Consider the following 26481-nt stretch of genomic DNA (forward strand, 5'->3'; position numbering starts at 1 on the left):
CATATGACAAGGATTAACATCCTTTTAACTTCATTCAACTGTGCCACACAATGCATTCTGGGAACTATATATGCAAAACAGGCAGATTAGCAGCTCTCACAACGTCTGTCATCATCCGCTTGTTATTGTTTGATGTACTTTTCGGGACATTCAAAAATTGTTTTGGTTCAACCCAATGTTTGCGCAATACTGCTGACCGATTTTCCCCATTCATGTTTGCTTAACTTTTCACAAGGTGAAAGCCAAAAGCAAAACAAACACTATCAGATCTGATGTGAAGCAATCAAGCTCAAAGGCAAAACCTGAGCAACTCGAAACACCTCTCAGTCACATTCCGATTCTTTCGCTCACTTGGAAAGAAGGTGGGTTCAAACAAAAGGTGCTGCCCTGACTTGTTTCAACATTTCCAGATGTGAATATACCATGAAATAAAAGCTGGAATTCTATATGGAACTAAATGTCTTCCCTTACACAACAAAAACAACAAGGCACTGACTGACTTTGCCATTGCAACACTTTTGGAGAGGATCGTACATTACTTGACTCACTTTATTGAGTATGAAGCTTTTATACAAGATTACAGTTAAGCGTAAGAGGTGCTTTGTTTTTATTAGAGGTCATTAAACACTGTTCTCAAGCATATGATGGTGCCCCCCCCCCCCCCCCCCCAAAAAAAAAAAAAAAAAAAAAAAACACAAGAGGAGTATTTTAGCAAAGTTGGTCAGTTTGCATGGTGAATGTGCTACAATTTGGTAGAGCACATCAGAGTTGGACATTGTCACAAAAGGTGGGAAAAGCAACTATACGTTAAAGAAAAAGAAACTGTAAAAAAGTACATCCACATTTTGCTTGCAAAGCAATTGCAGAGAGAAGGTGGGAGGTTGGACATTGAGTGCTATTTCAAGACTAAAGAAAAGAGTAAATACTGATTAAAATAAACAAACATTTATTTTCCAACAAGCCACTGCCGCGTAGCATGCCAAGCAAAAAGTCTGCTTTCAGAATTATTGCCTGAAAACGGCAACTACTTTCAAAAGAACACTTTGGTCGGGCGCTGGCAGCGCTTCCCATCTGCTGCAACGGGAACTGACAAATTCCCGTGGAAATGCCAGCGTGAACGAGGTTGACGGTCACCGTATGCTCCAACGTGTGCAAACAGAAAAGACGTTGAAACCATGCACCACTGCAAAGCCCCTTGTACTAAGTGCAACAGCCATTTCAAGTCGGAGGAAGAGATGAAGACTGTCCAAAAGTCAGCCTGAGCCAGAAGGAGAAGAAAAACACTTGCACTGGAGTTCAACAACTGAGAATTGATGGCAGAGACGAGAGCCGAAGAAAGAGGTTGACCTTGCAGGCGTTGATGGCGCGCTGGCTTCAGCACACCATCAACTGTTACAAAAATAAATATATACAAAATAACTCTTGTGCTGAGAATTTGAGGTGACGTCATTCCAACGGAATTATCGTCCTCTCATCAACTTTCACACATCTTACAGAGTTCTCTGAAAATAAATACAGAGACAAAAATGATTCATTGTCGGCGTGCTTGCGCAGATGCTGCAGGAAGAATCACATGACTTTGTAGGACAGGAAGTCACGGAGCGGCGTGGGAATGGCCAACGCCTCCACCTGCTGCGTGCTCATCACTCGCCTCAGAGACATCCGGCACAAGTGCTGCAGGCTGACGGTGCTACGAGGACACTCCCAAAAGTGCGCGCCGCCGTCACGGCTCCTACAAAAATCAAACGCAAAACCAAAGTCAACATTAATACACATCGTCACGTCGCTAATGTCACCGGCAACATCGCAAAAGCAAAAATAGTTTGCTGATTTTCAGGTTCGTGATTTTGTTTCTAAAACTTTTGCTAGTTTTCCTTCTATTCATAGATGGGAAAAAGTGCTCTCGATGAAGAGGGGAACGATCTCTGGCATTCAGAATTTTATTTTGTCCTTCGCTGACCCAGTGGGTACTAAAATTACGAATAGATGGGAGAAAGAATTTCGGATTGAATTGATGTGGACTACTGGGAGCATCCAAACGAACATCCTGCGCTCGTTTGGGACTTATCCAATTTCAGATTATACATAGAGTCAAATTTTTCAAAAACAAAACTCTCTGAATTTTATCCAGAGGTTGCAGATATATGTGAAATATGTCATGGATCTCCCTGTAACCTTAGTCACACGTTTTATTTGATTATTTATATTAAAACTAGCCATCTTACCCAGCAGCAAGGACACTTCCTTCAGGAGAGAAGGCACAGCAAAGGCCATTGGAGAGTGCGGCGATGGCCTGAGGAGCTCGTTCTTCAATGCTCCAGAAACGGACCAGTCTAAGCAAAAGAGACGGAAGAAAACACGGTCAGGCTACCGAGACGACCGGAGGCCTCATTTAGAAGGCTCGCGTACGATCAAAACCAGGCCAAAACTCGACGCGCGAACATTTCAAGTTTGTGCACGCATGACATCATCGCGCCGCGTGACAATATGCTTCTATCGTAACTTGAGCCTCCCACGGCGCAACTGCCATTAAAGGCTAAATAAAACTATATTGACACAAGACAAGAAGGATTAAAAAAAAATAGCGTCGCACACACTCGGTCTGAACATCGATCGAATTGTCTGAATCGCAAGTATTAAGCAAATTCAATATGACGTTGCAATGTCGTTTTTCAAACTACAAATGCTGCAACAACCACCGCAACTAAAACTGCCTCCGTTTCCGTTATGGAGCCCAAAATTCGACTTCTGCTTTTGCTCTCGAGTGTCAACAGAGGCAAACACTTTTGACTGCGCTCTTTCCCTCCCGTTATCTTTCCTGCTTGCCGACTTTGTCCTGTTCTGTCTGGTTGACAAACTGTCACTGGGCCTCACTTTGCATTTCCTCAAATCTTTCTTTTTGGAGGTTCCATGTTTTTATAGCGATAGAACACAATATTCTGTGAGTCCAAATGGTGTTTTTCTCCAATGAAAGCAGCAGGCAGTCAATGAGTTACCTGAACTAGTTTTCACAACTGAGTAAGAACATGCGGTCACGTGGCACAAAAAGACGACCTCAATTGCCATCTTCACGGCCTACAAGTGTTTTTCCTCACGCTAACGATAGTTTTATTACTTCCGTATTGAAGATGAATGATAACCTACGATGTGGTCTGACTTTGCTGCTGTAGGAAAACAACTCATGACCTGATTTGATATTTGGTGTCAGCTCTTTCGTGAGTATCGGACAAAAGTCACATGATCGGGCTGATCGAGTTTCACGTGTTTTTGGACGTTCAACGCGTTTTACAGCTGCCGTAAAATCTTAACATTGTCTGCTGTGTGGGATTATTTTCTCTCTCCAACAAAACGACAGTCAAACTGCAACTTATTCAACATAAAATGAAATCTGTGGCCTTGCAAATAAATAAATTCCTTAAGTACCCTCTAAACAGGCATTTCAACTTTGAATATCAGGAAGAAAACATTGAACAATAATAATGACATTCAGACCCACTAGAACGTCATTTGAGCTTTAATGAGACACTTTAGTCGACAAGCGGCTGTTGTGATTTTGCCGTTGCTGAGTCAAAGGTTATTGATCTGGGAAACAACTGGATGGCAAACGTTATTCATGATTTATGGCAGTAACAGGAATTCTACTTTCTCGATCACTTGCAACTTTAAACATTTCACACCCGCAGTGTAGGACGCAGAGCACAACATTTTTTCCATGGATCTTTGGTTTTCTTTCTTATTTGGAATTCCCCATGATCCCTCCAAAACAAAAGTTGAGTGTGTGGTCAGCCAGCAGTAAGCTTAATAAATAAGCACATGGTGACGGTCATGTGACTCATCCGAACAAAGCCGCATGCTGTATGTCGCTGCTCGATGCACTCAAGCACCATTTCAAGAGTCATGACACCTGATTTGAATCAACAAACAACAAACAGTGGAACTTTTGTGCAGGAAGTTCATTAGCAGAGGAAAAGTGCAGACGAAAGCTTAGTTGATAAGATGGTTAACTCGGAATATCACAGCGCTGCCAACCTACAGAAATTCACTTCCTGACTATTTATCCGAACTTTTGATTATTTTTTTTTTTAATTCCATCAGCCACATTACAGTGAGACTTTGCACAAGGTGTTTATGGAGGCACTTTTACCGCGAGAGACAGAATGTGAAAAATACATTCTGGAAAGAAAAGATTTGTTTGTTTTTGTAAATGATGGTGGGAATTAAGTATGTGGTCAATAACGAGTTCAACTCAATACATGTCATTTAACCGTGGATGGCAATGACAGAAGTCAAATGTTTCCTGTTAGGTCTTCAACAGATTTATACGCCCTCAAATCTTGGATCTTTTCTCCAGGCAGATTTTTTATTTTATTTTTTTTTAAGATCAGTGATGTTTTGGGGGCTGTCAGGTAATCAAGTAATCCTACAGATTGTTTGTTGCTTGAGATACTTGAGTAATCTATAGGATAATTAATTTCAAAAATATTTGTTTGTGACAGGCCCTATAATAATAATAATAATAATAATAATTTTATAATTGTATCGTAGCCAGTGAATTGTAACTGGAATCGACTCGTGAGATGTCCAAAGATTCTCACCCTTACGAGGGTCGTTCAAAAAGTTCACAAAGTCTCACCCAGAAAAAAAAAAAAGAACTGTAGCCAAACGTGTATATTGTGGAAACACACCAACACTTCTTATGAAATTAGAAAAGCTCATACCGACTTGTGTCTTCATTTTTCCGCCGGTGACAGACAGGCAAAGATGAGGCGTGTGTGACAAATCGAAAGATGGACACAAAAGAGGTTGGAGCAATCAGAAAGTTGCAATTGCTGAAGCAACCGGTAGAAGCTTTGAATTACGAGCCCACTCCAGACTTGGCTGTGTCGGACTTCGACCCGTTTCCTAAACTGAAATCACACCAGCAAAGTTGCCATTTTGGAAACAATGATGAGGTCATATGTGCTTTGAGGGGATCAGGAGACCATTGGACCAAGATAGCAAAAAGAGTGAAAAACTGTCTCCTTCCTGTCAGTCCTTCAGGGTGAGGCTTCACAATTTTGAATGAATAATTCCATTCACCCAACGTAGGAAAACAACAACTCAGCTGCTGATAAAACATTAACAGAGTCATGGAACATTTATGCGCCACTGACGACACTGAAAACAAACAAACATCGACTCTCAAAAGGTCACTTGCAGTCACCGCGGCTGTTTTCCAAAAAGACGGCAAGGAAAAGGCAACAAAAGCCTCACCTGTCGTCAGTAACGCTGGCGATGTGGCGGCCGTCGGGACAGAAGCTCACAGAACGCACCCAGCGGTCATTCGAACCTCCAGCAAAAATGGGTGATGGAGGAGGAAAGAGGTGGCTGCAAAAAAAAAAGAAAAGAAAAGAAAAGAAAAGAAAAGAAAAGAAAAGAAAAGCAACTTGGCTTGATGAACAGAACAAAACTAATGTAGTGTTAATTTCTAGTTGGTTACAATTCCAGCTCTGTGCACATAAAGTCACGAGTACTTCTTACAGTAGTGACTCATATGTTAACTCGCACATAAAACTCAACTCAACTTTATTCATAAAGAAATGTAAAACGAGCATTGCTGCATACAAAGTATTGTACATGAAACAGAAATTGAATAAGGCAAGTCAAACAAGAACAAAATATTTTCAAGTGAATACAATTGACATCAATAATTAACAAGAAGCAGTAGGTAAGCGGATTAAAATAAAGTGAACTAAAAAAAAATAGATAAAAAAAAAAAAATCAAATTCATAACACAAAATACAACAGACACCACAAAACAAGTTTTGTGGTGCGGCAAAAGCCAAACAATTACAGACGCGTTTGAAAAGTAGTACAACATTAATATAATAATCCAAAGTATTTTCACTATGATTACTTAGGCTAGTTCTATTAATGTGTACATACATTTATATCCATTTTCTCTATAAGGCAATTGGAAGAAGTAACATTTGACAATACAAAACATTTCAACATATGTATAGACTTCTTCTACACACAATTAATGATTGGATGGCAAGATTTGAGTACTTAGAAGTTGATGTTTTGATGCCGCAGGTCTTACCCCAACTCCAGAAGGACGGTGGCCTTGTGGTGATCCCAGACCAGAACCCGCGTGTCATAGGAGGCCGTGGCCAACAGCGCCCCATCTGGTGAAAACTCACAAGACACCACGTCATTGTGGTGCCCCTCCAACTTCCGCATTAACGTGTATTTGTCCATGTTCCATAAGAACACCTGCAAAGTGAAGAAAGGTGGCTTGAAATCCTTGGAATGATGCCAACAGTTTACGTGTACTTTCATATGTTTAGCATTACTGTCTGCACGTCAACTGTTTAACAAATCAATTAACACAATTAGGTGATGCTCTGTGTCAATGGACATTAAGTAAAAAAATCAGAGCAAACAAAAGTACGCATGCTACATGTCAAAATGCAACATTAAAAGTCACGTGAGTGCTGACTACAACATGACTAACATTCTCAGTTGTATCAAACTACAAGATCCTACAAGTGTACACAATTCTTAAATCATTATTAAGTAAGCTATATCAATGACTACAAAATGATGTATATTCTTTTAACAAAAAGAGAGAAAATAAAACAAGTAGTAACTTAAGGTAACATAATGTTACTCCACTGGTTTCCCCTTTCAGAGTTTTAGTTCTCTCTGTTTACAATAGACTCGCAGCTCCGGCAGAAGCCTACGGAGAGACACAGACAGATACTGCAAGAGAAAAGAATATTTTATGGCCAAAGGGTTGACACCTCTGGCAAAGTATACATACGCACCCACGCACACATAAGAAATGTCATTTCTTGAAAGTTACCATTCGCCATTCATCAGCATTGGTGCGCTCCGCCTGACGATAACATTTTGTAATATGCAACTTCAGCCCTCAGCTTGCTTGCATCATTTGATTGAAAGCGTGTTAGGTTTCTTTCCAGTTCTAACATTCATTTTACAGTCATTCATTCATTTACTGCAAGTTCAGCATTAAAATTTGCTGGCTTTATTGGCTATGAGAGTTGAAGAAACATCTCAAAAGTCCAGATGTAAAAATGAGTATTTTTAATGGACAAAGTGAGATGTACTTTCCTTGTCAGTATTTTATAGATAAAAGTATGTTTCTTTGAAATGAGTAACAATTTTTTTTTTTGTGTGGTCTACAACAATCTCACGCTAACATCTACAACATCGTGTTAGCAGCTGAAGAGAGATTCAAGGCCAATAGAAAAACATCCAATCGAGATTTGTCCAAATTGGAGCAAATTGTGCATTGTGACATGTTTTGCAATTTTTCATGGTGGTTCGGTTATACGCATAAGGAAAATCACCGCATACGAAGTTGGGGTCACTACCTGATGGCTAATATGAACAAAATCAAATATGGCTGCAATGGCATCTGTCAGCCTCTGTTGGTACAAAGTAAGAATCCGAGATCCTTGATACAACACCACATTTTCTATGTTTTTTGGTGTCAACATGTTCTCAAAGATCAATACATAATCAAAATCATTATTTAAAAAATAATGAAGAGTTATGTTGTTTATAATGCGCATGCATTATTAGTGCAGCAGCAGCACAATCGACCCCACCCACACCGTGTCGTCACTGTCATCTGATTGGCCGGCAGCGATGCGGCACGGAACTCCGCTGCAAACGCGCATTTCCTGCTTTTTATGTGAGCTCAAGTAATACAAATACAAAACATACAATTTTCTATACTGTCACAAAGTGCACAATTTTGATGAATTCCTTCTCTGCTGTGACCAAATGACAAACAGAATCTAGTGAGCGTAAATAAACGGTGGACGTACTATTCTGAGATTAGGGAGGAAAGAGGCGGTGGTTTAAAGGGGGACAGTGGGAATAATTCATTAATGACCAGTTTAATGATAGTTTTGAGATGAAATGAATAAAAATAAATCAATAAATAGGAACTGCGACAGCAGAGGTAGACAGACACGGAGCAGCACCTACGTACAGATTGACCTTGCGGGTCAGGTGCCAAGTTGCCCCTGGCAGGCCTTTGGGCAATGCGCATCCGCGGTTCACACCGGCTGCTCAAAATGTCAGCGCGGCGCTCCCCTCAAAACCAAATCACACACAGAGCTCTGCCACCACCTGTGACAGGGAGAGCAAGACACACACACTGTAGGGACACACACAGCCTTGTCAAAGCGACTACCAACGACATGTCGACTATCGTTTGTACATCAACAATTGAAAAACTGTTTGCAGTGGCTACTACCAGTCTATCGTCTTTGAGATGCATTACAAATGGGAAGTTAGCATGTTATAAATAGGGCCCGGCCGATTATTGCCTATCAAATGTCAGCCAAGATAATCGACCACATGACTGTTTTCCCCTTAAAACCTTTTTCATCATAAAAAAAAAAAAAAAAAAAAAAAAAAAAAAAAAAAGTACCCCGAATGCACCATTTTGCGTAGCACTGGCAATTAGCAAGCGTGTTGCATATGAGATTCTGTTTTCCCGAAGCATCTTTAAAATGTTGAATGACGCCCAGTTGGAGTTTATTGTGAAACTCCACATACAACAAAAAAAAACAAAAAAAATTACATCCACAGTATATTTCAAAACATACTTTGTTTCTAAAACATCGCCAACCTAGCGCTAATGCTAGAGTCAATTGACACGCTAACGGAAAATTAGCATCGACTTCGGGAGTGATATTCCTTCAAATAACGCACATTAACACACCAACGCCGTGGAAACACATACCCACAAGTAAAAAAAATAAAAATAAAAAACTATGCAAAGGCATAATTTCCTTCCAATTTGTGTAAAATAAGTTATTTTAATCAAATTAAAAATTGCAGCTTTCTTCTGTTCTCATTGCATATGTGCCAGCATTTGTTTTTGTTCTGCCTTTTAAGTTGCCATTATTTTAATATATTCATATATTATTTTGTCATTGTTATTTCAAGTTATATTTAAAGTTGAGATATCAAGGATTTAAAGAAATTATTTATCTTTACTCAAAATTCAAGGATGCAAATATCCAATGACTTTTTTTTTGTTTGTCTGTCATTTCACATTTCCACGACATGGCACAAAATACAATCCCCCGAGGTCCCAGGTTATATATTTATTAAAAAAAAAAAAAAAAAAAAAAAAAAAAAAAAAAAAAAAAATGCAAGAAGCTTGAATTTCACGTGATATTTACAATGTAATTTGTACTTAAAAACAGTGTTTGACTGTTCAAAGTGCAGGGATGAATGGACTTTATGTAATAATTTTATGTATTATATATATATTTTAAAATAATCGGCAGATTAATCGGTATTCGGTCTTTTTTTTTTTGCTGCTAAAATCGGTATCGGCATCAGCCTAAAAAAAAAAAATCCATATCGGTCGAGCCCTAGTTATAAATAGCAAACAGATTTTGTTTGTGTGGCCAATCAGTCATAAATAACAGGAATTGCTTTAAAAAAAAAGTTAGTAGTTATTGTTTTTAATGAAATCACATATCTGAGTGTTTCTCTTTGGCTTTCAGCACTTCAGTTAACACTGAATTAGATGTAGGTAGATGTGTGTACAAACAGTAAGTTGTGAGTTTTGCCAAATTCAGTACAGCAAAAACACTTTTCCCCACAGCAGAAAAAAAAACAAAAAACAAAATCTCGATGCAGCGCACTTGACTTATGACACAGATCAGTCTGACTGCTTTTAGCGTGTAGGTGAGCAGTGCTGAGATGGGTTCAATTTCATTCCAATTCGAGCTTCATTGAGCATAGCTAGTCACAAGCAATAGCACAACAATAAACGAGCAAATCAGGAGGAACATGTTTACTTACTGCTTTGCCTGCGCCAACAGAGCACAGGATGGACGAGTCGGGGGAAAAGGCACTGCAGTAGACCCAATTCTGGTGACCTCGCAAAACTTTCACCATGTTACCTAAATAAACAACAAACAAACAAACAAAAACATCTTGGTTTGTACTAAAACACAATTCCACAACAAAAGATAATTGAGAAGCACGGCAGTCAAGAGTGTAAAACACGAGTCATTGATTAGTATTGCAAAGACAGTTGGGATAGGCTCCAGCACACACATGAGCCCAATTGAGGATAAAACTGGATGGATAGCATACCAAACAACGGGCATGCCTTCATCGTGCATTATAAAAAAAATAGTTGCCTTTAAGGGGCTACAGCTGAGACAGAGTAGGGACCTGTTAACATGGTTTGAATTGAATTAAGTATTAAAATTAAAGTAGAAAACTTGGGATTGGCGACCACCGATATACCAGGTACTGTATCTGGATTGGGTCCTGATTTCAACAAGAAATTACCCAGAAGTGACCTGATTTCAACAGGAAGTGACTTGATTTCAACAGGAAGTGCCCTCATTTCAACAGGAAGTGACTTGATTTCAACAGGAAGTGCCCTGATTTCAACAGGAAGTGACTTGATGTCAACAGGACCCGACTTGATTTCAACAGGAAGTGACTTGATGTCAACAGGAAGTGACTTGATTTCAACAGGAAGTGACTTGATTTCAACAGGAAGTGACTTGATTTCAACAGGATTGGCAAACTGTTCAGTGCATGCGGCTTTCCACTTTGCAAGAGTTAGCAGTCACATCCAAAATTTCTGTGGAAATTTTTCTAGTTAAAACTATGACAGTCCCTAAAAGGACACTGACGCAAAAAATTTTTTTTTTAAGCTTCTATGAATAACTTGCAAGAATGTATATAGTTCATGTACCAGCTATAAACACACCATCGTCTTTGAGGTCCCACACGCGAAGGGTCTTATCTCTGGATGCAGACACCAGCATGAGACTGCCATCAGGGGCAAAGGTCAAGTCTCGTACTATATCAGAATGATCCATGAGATTCAGCAACAGTTTACCTGTGAAATGTCATCAAACCAAAAGATGAACAGAAATCTCTACTACCATGAGTGGCTGCTCGGAAGATATTGCGCATCTACAAAGACATACATTATGAATTTGCTATGGCTTTAGCTATGACAAATTACAGGCAATGTGAACGTATGCGGTGCAAAATGTTTATTTTCAAGTATCTCACCAGTGTAAACATCCCAGATTTTGATGCGGCCATTGTTGAGGCCAGTTGCCAGTAGCAACTGGTCCTGGCCAAATTTAAACCGGTGCCATTCGATGTTAACACAGCGGCTCTGCTTCTCAGGCACAGATGACCCAAAAGCCAAACCCCAGACGATGTCGCCGCAGTCAATGATGTGCTCTCGGGGATCACCAGCTGCCTGTATGGAGTGGCCGCCATCACTGTTCTGACGGGAAACGCGTCGAGGACTTAAGGCATTCGTGCCTTCTCCATCCTGGCCCACTGAACTGAAAAAGAAATAATTGCACAACATTAAACTACAATTAATGCATTCATTTGTTGTACTTTAATTCTGACATGCTTTAGTGTAAACATGTCCATTCAAGTCCCTCATCATATGGATGTGTTTGTGTCTTGTTACTTAAACCAACATTCGGCTTTGTCAGCACTTCCCCCAACGTTCAAAATGACAAATGTTTACAAAGTGCTGATGGCAGCAAATGCTTTGTGATTGTTCATCTTCAGCAGAAACTGGAACTTTAGGTCATTGTGGCTTGTTAACAGATACAAGTTGTACAGTACAGTCAGACGGACTGATAAAATTAAGATATCGATTTTACGAATATCACAAAGCACAATCACATACAATGAATCTGGGTGAGGAGTCATTGGCCGATTACAACAATATGTTGTAGGAAACTGTCAAAAGTCAACAACTCTTAATATTTCTTCTATTGGGGGAAAACAAAACAAAAACAATCAACCAAACCTCAAAATTGTGATTAAATAATGTATTTAAGATGATACTTACATTTTTTTTTCTTTCTTAGAAAAAAAAAAAAAAAAAAAAAAAAAGAAAAAAAAAAAAAGATGATACTTACAAATTGCTCAGACATTTTGCCCAGGGAATCAGCCTGACAATGCGATGCCCTTGAGACCAAGCGAAGTAAGAGCCATTGGGTGCAAAGGCGACGGTCCAAGCTTCACGCCCAGACTTCTGGTCAAAGGGAGCAACAGGCACCAGGAGTTCACCAATGAACTTCGCCTTACCTGTGTTAAAAAAAAAAAAAGTTTTCATTTCTTGAAGTCAAGAATTGTTTTCTCTGCTCAAACCTCAGAAATTCCTATCATCAAGGTGATACCGCTTTCTGCGCAGCATTGCATGATGAAAATGTCAAATGAAAATTCATCTTGAGATGAATGTGTGCTGTAAAAGATTTTTGTTTTTTTAAATGTTAATTGTTATACTGCAATTAATAAAGGTCAGTGTGGGTGTGTTGGCTCACAGGTTACCAAAAGTCACTTTGGAAAAATGACAACTAAAGCATTTCTGCTCTCGCCATGTTTGCACGGACACATTTAATTGCAATAAAAGCTTGACCTGATTACAAATGATTAATGTAAACACAACATTTGGATTTTCTGACCCGATTAGACTCAATCCGATCAAAATTTGCTTCCGATTGGCCATGAAAATAGTTCATCAGAATGGCCAGACCGACATGACGTAAACGTGCCGTCGTTTCCGCCCATTAAAATGTCTTGCCAAAAGCTCGTCTGTGAGGGCAGAGCTTGTTTTAAAGTACTTAAGTGTCCAAGCTATCACAACTACTGTGCGAAATGACGAATGAACTCCATCTTGATAAATCACGTGATCGATATCGGCGCATTATGGCCGATCTGATTAAAGGACGGGAGCATGTCAACGGCAGATCGGGATGGATCACGTCACATGTCAACAGGTGACCACAGATCTTCATTCGGAATGATTTGAAATCTGAATACTCTCCACGTAAACCCACCTAGTGGCAATAATATTGTGTTATCTGTAACTACCACCATGTTAAATATTTAACGTAAATGACACAAGTCGGCTCACAAGTCAACTTAGCTTGAATGGCTTTGGGCAGCTAAGGAAGACAAACGCTTGTTTATAGTGGTCACGCAAGCAATTTGTGTGGAAAATACTAAAACAGTACATGGTTAAAAATACTGCAACACTTGATCCTCTTTCAGACTGGCCATCCAAGCGATCATTCTCCTGGGTTAATATAAATAGTGGATGCAGGAATTTGCTGGCTTCCTTTCAACATCAGAGACATAAGTCATAAGCCACAACGTGTTTCATTAACACGTGAAACTTATTGTTCACGCTCATGTTATCCAATTATGTCAGGAAAAAATTATTATTTAAATAAGATAAATTTTAAAGTGTAAAAGGCCATTAAGCTGTTTTTTTATGTATTGAAAGCATGAAATATGTATTTCAACAGTTGAGGCATTTGTGTATTTTGTCTTACTGCAACATAGTCACTCGTTTAATTAATAAGCTCAAGTAGTTCAATGAGTTCAAACTAATTTAACGACATTGAAACAAATCTGTGGTGTGCATCGTGCCGATTTCAACTAAACATTATTCTCAAACGTCTGGACTTTTTTTCCCCCTGTTTCGGTAGCTCGTCAACAGTCACCTGGAAGTATTCGTCAAGATGTTCTATTCTTAAAAGCTGACCATGTTTTCAGTAATTTTTTTTCCTTTCCTTTTATTATTTTTTTGAACATATAAACAAATGAACAGCAGAGATAAAACAAAAAAACAACAACAATCAAAATAGAAGAAAATCCCAATAACATAATCATTCATTTAATCATAACTTACATGTTCAAAAGGGAGTAGGAAGAAGTTAAAAACTTATCTAGTCCTACCCCTTTTACTAAATATATTTAAACATTCTGTCAACATAATTCTGTCAAACTAACCACCGTGAACAGATTGACTGATGTACTTCTTGGAAGATTCAAACAGTGGAACGTCTACGACGGAACAAGCACGGACAGACCGAGGCGATGTTTCGGCAACTCCCAACGCTGGCGTGGGGGAGGGAGGGAGGGACACGTCCGATGTAAAGTTTGCCTGCGGACTTTGGATATTTTCACACGGTTTAATAATGATACTCAACATTATCACACCCGTTGCCTTGCTGACTAAAGTAAATTAAACAATACAACTTGTGGAAATACATTACCGACATGAACTAGGACGTGACGCACCCAAAAGACTCCAAATTTATCAACCAACGAGGCCAATAATTCCCCCACAGCATTCCATATACAATTTAAAAGCAATTACGCCGTAGTGAGTATCTTATCTTTAAAAATGTGTTCGGATTTTTATTTCCAAATAAATCGTAAGGGAGGCCAAGATGGCTCAGGTTGTCTACGGAGACGAAGCTGCAGTCGTTCCTGATCGTCGACCCCTGCCCCAGCCCACAGAGAAGAGAAAAGACAAGACAAGACAAGACAAGAAAAGCGTACACGTTGGCAGCTGTACTTACCTATATCATTTTCGTTTATAGAGTCTGGGAAGCTTGCCATCTAAATGAGGGCAGAGACCAAGAAGAAAAGCCAAGCACCGACGTAAAACGAGGCTTGAAGTGGAAATTCAACAGCCGCGGATGTCGACGGCTCTTTTTCCCCTCTTCAGCTTCTGCTATCGTCAGCTAGATCCCTCCGCCTCAAAACCGCACGACTGGCTACAAAACGCGGTCGTCGCAAACCCTATTTGATTACTTAAGACTCTCTACTTAAACTACTCTTTTACATTTGATAATACAATACGGCTGACACAATAATGTCTATTAACCCCCCTAAAGCGTTGTCGTTCACATCACAGTCCTAATTTTAACGGCTTCTAATCGTAGACTGAATGTATCAAGCTATTTTCATCCGGTTGAGGCCGGTGGGAGGAGTGGGCTTCAAGAGTGGGCGGGCTTTCATTTACGTCAGCACCGTTTCCATAGCAATACCCACTTCTGGTGTTTTTCACAGTAAATCATACAGTAATCTGCGATTGGCTGGCAACCGGTCCAGGGTGTCCCCCGCCTACTGCCCAGAGCCAGCTGAGATAGGCGCCAGCACCCCCCCCGCGACCCTTGTGAGGAATAAGCGGTCAAGGAAATGGGTGGATGGATCATACAGTAATGATGTTTTGTTTTACTTTTATTGTGAAGTCATATCAAATACCCTATGCTGATATTGTAGTTGGTTTAGTTTGGATGCATTTAATTCGGAGTTGTAGAGCAGGAATAAGCTAAGTGTGCTTTTTATTTTTTATTTATTTTTTTAAAGTGTATTACTTGTGCGTAATATTTAAAAAACACCATGGGCGCATCATCAGCTTTTGGTGCTCTTCTATTGGCTGCTGCTAGATGACGTCACTTCTGTGTTTTGGTTAGTTTTGGAAACATAAAATGTAGTTTCAGTTGTTTTTGTTTTTTTAAAAAGCATTTTCGCTTTTATTTTATTTCGGTAACAATATTGTTTTTTGAATTTTTGTTTGTTTTTTCCCATTAGTTTTAGTGAACTAAAATAACCATTAATGGCACCTGTTCTTCGATACCCCCCCTTCCCTCTCCAAACATTTTTGTTTTGTTTTATTTTATTTGAACTGGGTCAAATGCCATTTTTAGCATATGGTGCGGGTCACTGAAAAATGGACGTCGGACACCATTGCTCTAATTGTTACTTTTTAATTGTTCCTTCCATATCTTTTTCATTTCGTTTCAATCATTTATTTCATTCATTTATTAAAAAAAGAAAAAGAAAAAGCATTGGATTTTGACAGACACTGGGTCTGCGTGTTTTTTTCCGGTTTCCTCCCACATCCCAAAAAACATGCCTGATAAGTTAATTTAGCAATCCTAAGACAGCTGGGACAGGTCAAGCACGTCCGTGTGGCCCTCGTGAAGAAAAGCAATTTAGAACATGGATGGGATGAATGTGAATGTACGTGAAGGAACAAAAACACAATTTATCAGTCATGTTTTTATTTTTTGCTTTGTGCGTCGTGCCTGCGTGTTGCGGCGTTTAGTAAACGGACTAAAAATGGCAGCCAGAACACAAATATTAACAGAGTTCACAAGATCAAAACAGATTGATGAAAGGATACACCAAAAAAAAAAAAAAAAATGCATTGAGAATTTTATATGGTTCACATTCTGACTGTTTTTATAGTACAAATTTAAAAAATTGGGAAATCATAAGCACCTTCCATATCGTTGGTCTGTATGCTGTTAAAGTGATGAACTTGTTGCCATGGTTCAATGTGGACTTTTAGGCAGTTTTAGCTTTAATGGCCACAGTATTTGGATACATGAAAAATATGTTTCTGTTAACCTCAGATTAGCGGGGGATGGGGGGGGGGGACTGAGGAATGAAATACAGGGGGAAAAAAACCTTCATGAATTACTTGTTATTATTACTATATAAAGGGGGCACTTTCCATGTTTTGCATTTCAAATGCCCAACCTGAGGATGCTTAGTCACACACATAGAATATGCTACTGTACTGAAAAGTAACAAAGGCAACAAGCATTGCTATAAGCTAGTGAACCCCGAAGGAGAGGTTTTGAGGACAGGGTTAGAAAAGAAGGACAAAGACTAATACCTTTCATTTTGGAATTAAAATGACATCATCGAGAAACTATTCTAATACAGAAATAAAGTATTTACTGACAGTCAGTTCAAATCTGTTGCAAATGCAGATTTTTTTTTCGTGAAAAAGAAGCGTTGGGGGGTCTCAACTGATTGTTGAGTTTTTACATTGCCTGATATCAACGCGGGGCTGGCTGGAGCTGGACCTGACGAGTTTCAAGGCCACGACCAAAATGGGTCGTGCCACTGTCACCATGGTAACGATATGGCGGAGCGCTGGAAAGATCTGAAATACACGACGACATTAAAATAAAAAAAAAAAAGCATTTCCCGGGATGTCTGATCCCACATCTGTCATCACAAACAATACAGGCCTCAGCTTTCACACAAATAAAACATAAAAAAATTTTTTTTGAGTGGGTGTTATTTGTAAGACGATGCTCGAACAAGCCGTCCAATAAGATGAGCTTACATGTTGGCCACCATTTGATTTCAAGACTGGCCTTCCTTTGATTGGTGCTAGTAAATGGTTTGTATTCTAGAACATGGAATCATTTTGTCTGTTCATGACCTTGACTCTTGCCCTCGGGTGGCTCATACTAATGCCACAATATAGTACAAGATATAGTTTATGAAATATATTTTTTGGATCTTTTTTTCCCCTGTAATTCCACTGTACATACCGTACACAAATAATATGTTTCACAACAGCACTTGTTCATTCAAGTTCACCTTTCAATAACTGTAAATGATTCCGTGTCATTCGGTATCACTCCAAATCATTCACAATTTTTTATTCAGCATCTCAGCCAATTTCTCCAGAAATTGCGTTCTGTAGTTAAATAATGAATGTGAACATGTTATTTTTTACCACTGTTAACTTTTTTTTTTTAATAAATCCCATCAACCCTTTCACCTCAACAATGATGGACTCTCTAGCTCATGTTTGTATGTTACATATGATGCAATAAGCTCATTTGCAGGACGAGATGATACGTGGGGAGGAGGCGGAGCTTACCAAGAATCTGGCTCATTGCGTTGCTCATTTTCTTCCTGAGTGACAGCTCTTCTTGATTGACATTCTTCCTCTATGCACAGATGAAGACACATAAGAATGTACAAATCCCACAAATAAAATGTTCTCGTACTTATACTGATGCAGCTGATTTACAACTACTGCTAATTATTTCAAGAACATTTTTCCTTTTCCTTGACCGACTTCCCACCACACGTCACGTCCATTGCGACTTTCTGTGCCACGTGACATGATTTGTCCATTGCATGCTGCTCGGAAAAATGGTGAGCAGAAGCGCAATTGCATGACAAGACAAATTACACTCGTCAAGTCAAAATGTCGGATAGGTTTGAATTAAGGGGTGCAAAGTGTGCTCGAATGCATACACTTATTTTAATGTTCATTTTTATTCACATAAAAATTCTTGTTAAATGTTCATTTATTCGAATGACAAACGCTACACAGGCAGCCACTTGTGGCCTTCAGGTGCCTCCGTAATCATTGTTACAACTGACAAGAATACAATCAAGGTGTATTCCAACCAGAAGACCCTAAAAAGTCCATTTCCACCAGATAAAATGTCCCGAGAATACAAAACCTGGCTGGATGAGAAGATTCATCAACATGAGATCAATTTCTTACCACAGGAGTTTCCTTCCACATCGTCAAGGAGATTCGCTGTGGACTGAGCGGTGCCCAACCTGGTCAAGTTGAATTAAGGAAATGAGGTCAAGGCTGCTCCAATGTACAATATTAGAAAAACACTGAAATATGGACGTGGGTGACAAAGTATGAATGAATGAATTTCTTTGATGTGTTCTGCACTGCTTGTATGCATTAAATATGCCCAAGCAACTCTCAAAACGTGTTAGTTCCCACGAGTGGGGTGGCCGATTTCGTGGCCCGGAGGGTCGCGGAGGGCCGACACCGACGCCGATGGAAAGTCGAGGTTGACCCGGTTCCGGGGAAGTGTTCATTTACTCCGTATGAATTACGGTTCGACCGGTACGGGGGTGTCAATCCCAGCAGCTGCACCCGGAAAATGTGCATCGTGGCAAACATTTCACTGACGACTGCTTGAGGAATTTGGGACAATACAAACGTGGATTAGCAGAACATCTTTCACTTATCCCGGGATCGATACCAACTATTGAAACTAATGAGCCAATATTCCTTCAGGGGCAGACGTGAAGACTCCGTTTGTAAACTGGAGCACCCGGAAAAGATGAGACTTGGCCACGCCCAACTCATTTTGTGGGCAAAAACACATGGAAGTCTGGCGAGCCTTGGCCACGCCCACTAAAATCCGCTCGTTTGATGCTAGGCTAACAGAGTAGAACTTCCTCGTGGAGACTGCAACTCGACAACAAGGTACAATTTCTTTTGATACAGTATTCGAGGATGATTGGCGTCATTGCTGCAAAGCTCATTTCAGGTGATCTTTAAGTAATATTGTATTAAGTGATAAATGCGGCCCACTCGGCCCCCAATGGGCGGCGGCTTCGTCCAGCTGAAGTCCAGCATGAGCCTGCCCTCAAATGTGACTGAAGGACATTCTCCCATAAACTGGACATCTCGTCAAAATGCTTTTCAACAAATTCAAGTTGATCTTTTTAAGCAAGCGCACCAACAATTTTTGTTCAGGATACGAATGATGCTTCAGAAGTGTTCTCCTTTTGGACTTTCTTCTCTTGGTCTTTTCTGAGAAAGTTTTGGCAATTTCGAAGAGCTTCTTTCTCGTAGCTGAAAAGAAAAGTTCATTCGGTTGAATATGAATCCGATAAGAAACGTGTCGTATTTAAAAGTGTGCGACTTGCATTTTCCCATATGCTTCAGTTTGTCTCGAAACAGCGCATCTTCTGAAACAGCCTCCGATGCGGGTGCAGAGGACGATTCTGGGGCACAATGACAACAGCGGCACTTAACGGACTCGCACCGACCGTAACGCTGGAATGTGACGATCGTCGAATAATCACGTGAGGGAAATTCAATCAATGAACACGTCATTGCACGAGCATTCTGTTCAATGAACGATTTCTACCTGTGCAATTCTCCGAGCTCGAAGAACGACTGCACTTTGATTTCTTTGATTCATATTTCAAGCGATCTAAAAAACAAGGATCACATGTTAGGATCACCACGAAACCAACAAGCGACGAGTCGCGAGCACAAAACATGTTGTGGGCGGAGTTACACGGGCGATCGCGACGAGGGGCGGGAACCTCAAGATACGATACGATATGCCATACAATGCTCTCGATATCGATTAGCTCACGATATGACGATACCCGCGATTATCAATATATTGCTCAGGTAATAAATCCACGATGAAAACTAATCATAAAATAATAAGAAAAATAATCATCATCATCATCATAATTATTATTATTATATAATAATAATATTCTATGATTAGTTTTATGATGATTATTATTAATAAATAAAAATAAAATAAATATCAATAAATAATAAAAATAAATTAATAAGAATACAAATAAAAACTAAATCATTCATATTATAACATAATATATATAAAAATCTAAATAAAATAAATAAAAATAAATTAGATATTAATAATAATAATAATACTAATACAAACTAAGCTCATCTGTCTTCTTCGCCTGAAGACTTGGACCGATGTGCTCACTTGTGCGAGACGCCGTCGATAAAAGGCTTACCTCTCTCCAAGGCGACAAGAAACTCGCGGTTTCGCTGCAGCTCTCTCATGAACTCCTCGTTCTGCAGAAAAAGGGCAATGCGCTCGTCTTCCAGGTACTGCTTCCGTTTCTTGTCTTGCTCTGCGGCGACTGCCGTCAGACCTGGACCAGAGGCCGCTACGGCTCCGGACTGACAACTTGACTGGGCTGCCCAGTGACTCAAAGAAACTGAAGATGAGGACGGTGACGACCCAAGCTGGGACAGATCGGACCGAGTACTCTGCGGGGGAAAAGAAAGACAGCTTCATAAAGATTGTTGAGAAAACACCTTATGATTTCAATATCCAGCAATCGTCATCCATCTCCTCATGCAGCGGCACCTCCACTTACGAACGTCTCTTCGTGCGAAAGTTTCGAAACGCCTCAACAGGAAAATATGGCCTCTTGGTACGAAAGAAATGTCAAGATATGAAAGGTAAAAACAAACACAAAAGCTACGGCTAGAAAATAGAGTAGATAGATAATAGATCGGCGTCCATGCATCTTTCTGGCTAAGACCGTTTGTTGAGCGTAGATAATCGCTCGATAATCGATGGGTGTCTATGCACGTCCTCGTCATTCGTCCCGCAGGCCATGAGTTGTTCCGACAGTTTTTCGTAAACGTATGGCGTACATGCCACGGAAGAGGCGGGACTTCCGACTTACGTGATTTTGCACGCGAGTTTGGTTTTTAACTTACCTTTCTACTTTCTAATTGCTGAGGCAGGATCCTCAAGAAATCATCTGGGAGATTCCCAAGCAATGGAGGGTTCCAATTTCGGAAGCTTTTCACCTGTTGGGGATCTGAAGGTGGCTGCGCTTCAAATCTACGAAGGGAGATGATGAAGCAAGAAATAACGATATTTGGAATATTAGAGTAAAAACCATGTGTCAAATCAAAATTGAGATAGTCATTCAAATTCTACACTTAATTCCCTTTAAAAATGATATATAATACATGGACGTACATAAAACATTGAGTTACAGCAATTTTAACTCATTCACTCGCCGCCATTTTCACATTTCGCAATCCCGTTCGCTCCCGGCTGTTTTACTGGATTTGGACTGATTTTTGCAAGGCCCACAGAATATTGTGTTCAATTGCTATAAAAGCTACCAAAAGAAAGATTAAAGTCTCTTCTTTCATCAGGAAAAAAAAAAGTATGTTTCTATCTGTTTCCGTTTTGCAGCAAGTAGCGTTAGAAGAGAGCTACGTTTCATCAGTTTTCACAAATCTCTTTAAAATTGGAAGTAATTGAGCTTTTTTTCTACATGGCCCTGGTTGATCTCTTTTGCTCTGCTGCCACCTGCTGGCCGCTTGTGTAATAACTACCATTTCTACAACCGTTCTTTGCAGTTGAGAGGCTGCGTCAAAGCCTTCTGTATGCTCTAGCATAAAAAAAAACAACCAAAAAAAACGTATAAATACGTCTTTGGGACACTTGGAACATTAAAAGAAAACGTATTTCCATGAAACCTGGTGTGGCCCCTGGTCAATGGCACATTTTGGAGCCAAGGACTCTCGTCTTACCTTGGTGGGGGTGTTGGTGGAGCTTCTGGGTATTTTCTGTCAAAAATGTGCATATCATATGTTGGTGGTGAGTAGATTGGAGGCGGTTCTTCATCTGAACTGTCTGGTTCAAGTGTCCTCTCCAGAATCTAGAGAGACGGGAGAAAACGTATCACGCGAATGGTTCAATTCAAAGTAAAACATTTCCTGTTTTGTTTCCAGTGTTCTACATCCACTCCATAAGCAATGACAAATTAGTAAACAATAACTAAATAAATGAATACTGCCGATGCTCCTCACTGAAAGATGCGAAACGATTCATTTGACGTCCTTGCACATGTTCCACTGACCTCTGCTGGGATGCTGTCATCGGAGTCTGAGCTGTCATCTGAAGCTTGTCCATCAACGCTCATCTGGAGAAGCTGGTCAATGGTGGCATCCACGGCGCCGTTGTTGGAACGCAGCACACACTCGATGACTTCATAGTCCATCGTGGGGAACATAATCTTGAAATCCTCCATGGCCTGGTTGAACTCCAGGCGGCGAACCTGCCGGTTGGGTCTGCTGTTGTTAAGCTCGCCCTGTGCGTCGCTCCCGCCGCCGCTTCGAGATCCTCCATTGCTACTGCTTCGCCGGAACAGGCTGGTCATCATCAAGTTCTTGCCAACCTCGCGCTAGGATGGCCCTTCTGCGCGTGTGTGTGATCTTTTGCTGTTCTTTGTCACTTTCTCATTCTATGATAAACATACTAGTTCCTCCTAAGTCATCAGTTATCCCCAAGTACAGTTGAATTCAGTGGCCTTTCGCATGGCAGGCTGAATCATGGGGTGTGAGGAGTACATGGATAGCCTGTAGAAAAAAAAAAAAAAAAAAAAAAAAAAAAAAGGACATTATGTTAGCTAAGCCTGATATGAGAAATTGACGTCGTCTCATGTTCTCAACGGGTAGCACGGTGATTTGTGAACCGAGGTTTGCGGACAAATCTCAGCTCAGGCCCCAACTTCCTGTCCATAGGTGTCAATGTGAGACGTTTAGATGTGTCCTGTTAGCTTGGGTATAACCGGTAAAAACTCACTCACAACTAGGACTGGGCGATAAATCGAATGAATTCGATGCTAGCCACCGTGCTAGTCTTTTACTCCTCACCGTCTTTCGTGGGGTTTAGAATCGCTTGCCGGCAGCCGAAAGAATGCTCTCATCTAGGGGTGTTAAAAAAAATCGACTCGGCGATATATCGCGATACTACATCGCGCGATTCTCGAATCGATTCAATAATCGGCAGAATCGATTTTTTTTTTTGATTTTTTTTTAGGATTCACACCTTGAGCATGGAAGAATGTTATATGAACGGAACATTAAGCCTTAATATTTTATTTTAATGCTGTTCAAACATGAAACAGATTACAACCTCTATAAGACTGAAATTTCAGATAAATAAATAATACATTTTCATATAAATCTTACACTCTACAAGCTTACTGATTAGTATTTTCTAAATTTGAATGAAAAAAATCGCAACAATCGACTTATAAATTCGTATCGGGATTAATCGGTATCGAATCGAATCGTGACCTGTGAATCGTGATACGAATCGAATCGTCAGGTACGAGGCAATTCACACCCCTACTCTCATCCCTCTTCGAGCCATTAAGAGCATCTGTCGGCCGCCCACAAGTTCGCCATAACATAGGTGGCATTTTTATCAACCGTTTGACCTATTTTCTTAGGTCACACTGATTGTTTTCTAATTCACTCGCTGCCCTCCACCGCAAGGGGCACACCTAAAACGTGACGTCACACTATAAGGGTCTATTGACGCCCATTGAAACACATTAGTTGAGTGCCCGTGGAGTTGCATTTTTGCTGGTTTCCCCCCCATAGAAAACATCGGATGTGTTTCTAAGTGTTTTCGCGAATGTTGAGATTCACACAAGATCTGGAGACTTTTGTATACTGGACACACAAAGCTCACAACATATTCCTTCATCAGGGCAAAAACTGGGACTGTGCAAAAGCAATAAATACAGTCAAAATTCATCAACCACGTCTGTCTTTCACAGGCAAGCACTGTTTAAAAAAAAAAAAAAAAAAAACTCCAAGTGAATCAAGGAAATGGTCTTAAAAATGATTATAACGTGATCTTCATGATAGCTTCGCGTTCGCACTGTTTGTTTCTCATCATAGCAACTCACTGCTAACAGTCAGCTAACGCTGTCGTCTCCCCGAGTCGCAAACGGTGTACCGATGAATCGATAAAAAAAAAAGGGAAAAAAAGAAAGAAAAGAAAAACAAACAAACAAACAAAACGCCAGTAGTGGCCATGCCGTGGTTTTAACGTTAAAATGTCAAGAACATTCTGATCTCGACAGTAACTACCAAAACATTCACTTTCAAAGGTCCTACAAGGCCTGAACCACCCCCAGTAGCACCCGATCCAAATCGGCCCAGTTTAAATTCGTCATCGATCCAGGGCATCAACAAATAACGACATTGTTGGTTTGTTTGTTTTCGTTTGGTGGCGCCCAGCATTTGAGATTTTTTGCCATTTTTGCTCTTATGCTTATTAACAAAGAGACTAAATCAGATATTTGACAATTTCCACTCCAGTATACATTTGATGTAATGCATCAATACCATTACTTAAAGTCAAACAAGTCTGACTGGTTCGGCTAGACTACGATTACTCACAGACTGGGTGCGTCTCAAGGAGAAGAAGAAGAAGAAGAAAGAAAAAAAAAAAGTCTCCACAGTGTAGCGGTGTCTCGACAGAAGAACCAGCCACTGTAACCAACCGGACGATAGGCCGTATTATTGTACACTTATAGGAAACAGAAGTATGCTGCTTGTCCTCCACACTCTTAGCATGCTAGCTCAGCTAGCAACCGGATGTGTCCATTTACCCAGTGCACACAGCGTGTAACAACACAACATATTGGTCGAGAAAGGATGTTCACCGAGTGTTCCCCACCAGCAAAAACGATTACAAATGCAACAAGATTGTCTCATTTCGCCCTTTCAAGTCAAGTTTATTTACTGTATATAGCCCTTAATCACACAAGTCTCGAAAGGCTTCATATGCACACAGTTGACAAATACCAACGACATCCCCTGATATAACAACAAAAGGGCAAAGAAAATCGAATTATATAATAAAAAAATAAAATAAAATAAAAACTTGAGAAGGGGCCACGGATGTGGTAATCCCCTTCCAGGATGATGCAATGGATGCCAAATGGGCAACAATTTACAGTTTGTGATACTAAACATTAGTAACTAACTAGCATTCATTCCAAAAGTATTGAAACAGCCAGATTAATTCACGTGCTTTTGCTGTGTGCTAAAGACATTTTGTGTTTCACATCTAAAGATGACTATTAGACAAAAGGTCAGAATTCCAGCTTCAGAGAACTACAAGCTTGTTCAGTCCTCCTTCTCCTCTTTAGGAAGTAAAATGCAGTGGATCCTGTCAGTCTTTTCCACCTTTGTTGTGTTGGCAGTACGTAAGATCGAGTCCTGGCTCCGGCCATTCCTGGGTGGAGTTTGCATGTTCTCCCCGTGCCCTCGTGGGTCTTCTCCGGGTACTCCGGTCTCCTCCCACATTCCAAAGACATGCATGGCAGGTTGATTGATCGCTCCGAATTGTCCCTCGGTGCGCCCTGTGAGTGGCTGGCAGTCCAGGATGTACCCCGGTGCCATTAAAAGGTTATTTTATTTCACTAAAACCAACTAAAATTCACAAAACAATATTGTTACCGATATAAAATAAAAACGAAAATGCTTTTTAAAAAACGAAAACTGAAACTACATTTTATGTTTACAAAACTAACTAAAACTAACTATAATTACAGCAAACATGTCCTTCGTTTTAGTCTTCGGTCATTAATTTAATGCATGAGCCTTTGGAGATGATTTGAAATGTGATTTTTAGAAGATTTATTTTGATATAAACCGGAATAATGACGTTTGAAAGTATGTCACAAAAAAGTGACGTCATCTAGCAGCAGCCAATAGAAGAGCACCAAAAGATGACGTTGCTCCCATGCTGTTTTTTAAATATTGTGCACAAGTAATATACATTTAAAACAAAACAAAAAACCCTACCAATACTTAAACTAAAACTAAGCATGTTTTATATAAAATAAAAACCACCCTGAAAACTAAAATGAAAAATTGCAAAACTATAATAACCCTACTGCCATATTACAAATAAATTGGTTTATATACTGTAGCATTTTTCTAAATATGCAAAAGCACAAATCAATTTTTAGGACTAAACACAATTTCGCTTCATAACATTATATCTTCTGATTTTCTGTATGTGGCCCTCAATTGAAAAAGTTTGGACACCGCTGGTATTAAAAATGTCGTGCACTTATGTCAATAAAGCTGCCTTGCTGTCAAACTCCACAGCACAAACGTATACGATTACACTCGTCTTGCTCGTAGGATTGACAAAACATTGCAATTAAGAATTCTTCCACAAATAATGGAGAGCACTTGAAAACAAATGCGTGTATATACACACTTTAAACAGCCTTTATTGTTTTTTTCCCCTAATAGATCTGTACAGTCAAAATGAAGATGAGCCGAGCAAAAAAAAAAAAAAAAAAAAAAAAAAACTTCATCTGTACATGTCCAATATTTTGGGCACAATATTTTCAAATATCCCCATGATGACTTGTCTAGCTATTCAAAACAAACAAAAACAGTCCGACAAGTTTATAAAATATAGTGCGTGAAAGGTTGAGGCA

General features: G+C 39.9%; 2 protein-coding genes across 4 annotated transcripts; both read right to left on the reverse strand.

Annotated features, from left to right (window-relative positions):
- Window positions 1-929: 929 nt before the first annotated feature.
- wsb1 (WD repeat and SOCS box containing 1) lies at window positions 930-14823 on the reverse strand. Of its 2 annotated transcripts, none has more exons than XM_077541516.1 (9): window positions 14412-14823; window positions 11958-12126; window positions 11080-11363; window positions 10754-10900; window positions 9841-9941; window positions 6083-6255; window positions 5254-5367; window positions 2226-2333; window positions 930-1732 (listed from the first exon to the last, which is right to left on the reverse strand). In XM_077541516.1, exons 1-9 carry the CDS (start codon window positions 14449-14451, stop codon window positions 1570-1572), a joined length of 1299 nt encoding a protein of 432 aa, XP_077397642.1. In that variant the 5' UTR covers window positions 14452-14823; the 3' UTR covers window positions 930-1569. The 2 variants fall into 2 exon arrangements, with proteins under 2 accessions (XP_077397642.1, XP_077397643.1); XM_077541517.1 differs by having other exon boundaries at window positions 10769-10900; window positions 14412-14822.
- A 1062-nt stretch (window positions 14824-15885) lies between these two features.
- Window positions 15886-24691, reverse strand: cuedc1b (CUE domain containing 1b). Of its 2 annotated transcripts, XM_077541464.1 has the most exons (11): window positions 24419-24687; window positions 22081-22579; window positions 21752-21879; window positions 20921-21047; window positions 20203-20461; window positions 19566-19631; window positions 19342-19419; window positions 19174-19267; window positions 18167-18225; window positions 17528-17597; window positions 15886-16795 (listed from the first exon to the last, which is right to left on the reverse strand). In XM_077541464.1, coding segments are annotated over exons 2-11 (1185 nt in total). In that variant the 5' UTR covers window positions 22384-22579; window positions 24419-24687; the 3' UTR covers window positions 15886-16794. The 2 variants fall into 2 exon arrangements, with proteins under 2 accessions (XP_077397590.1, XP_077397592.1); XM_077541466.1 differs by lacking the exon at window positions 19566-19631 and having other exon boundaries at window positions 24419-24691.
- Window positions 24692-26481: the final 1790 nt, after the last annotated feature.

This window comes from Festucalex cinctus, chromosome 13, assembly GCF_051991245.1.
Source record: "Festucalex cinctus isolate MCC-2025b chromosome 13, RoL_Fcin_1.0, whole genome shotgun sequence".
NCBI classification, from domain to species: domain Eukaryota; kingdom Metazoa; phylum Chordata; class Actinopteri; order Syngnathiformes; family Syngnathidae; genus Festucalex; species Festucalex cinctus.

Bases quoted from the DNA above. Each gene is read 5' to 3' on its own strand.
- wsb1 (XM_077541516.1), bottom strand. From the start codon at position 14,451: ATGGCAAGCTTCCCAGACTCTATAAACGAAAATGATATAG. The intron at 9,942-10,753 runs GTACATGAACTA...TTGTTTATTTAG, and splicing joins CGATGGTGTGTTTATAGCTG to GTAACATGGTGAAAGTTTTG. The intron at 2,334-5,253 runs GTGAGGCTTTTG...TCTTTTGCTTAG, and splicing joins GCCAGCGTTACTGACGACAG to ACTGGTCCGTTTCTGGAGCA.
- cuedc1b (XM_077541464.1), bottom strand. From the start codon at position 22,383: ATGATGACCAGCCTGTTCCGGCGAAGCAGTAGCAATGGAGGATCTCGA. The intron at 19,632-20,202 runs GTAAGCCTTTTA...CTTGTTTTTTAG, and splicing joins TCTTGTCGCCTTGGAGAGAG to ATCGCTTGAAATATGAATCA. The intron at 19,268-19,341 runs GCAAGTCGCACA...TTTTCTTTTCAG, and splicing joins ACTGAAGCATATGGGAAAAT to CTACGAGAAAGAAGCTCTTC.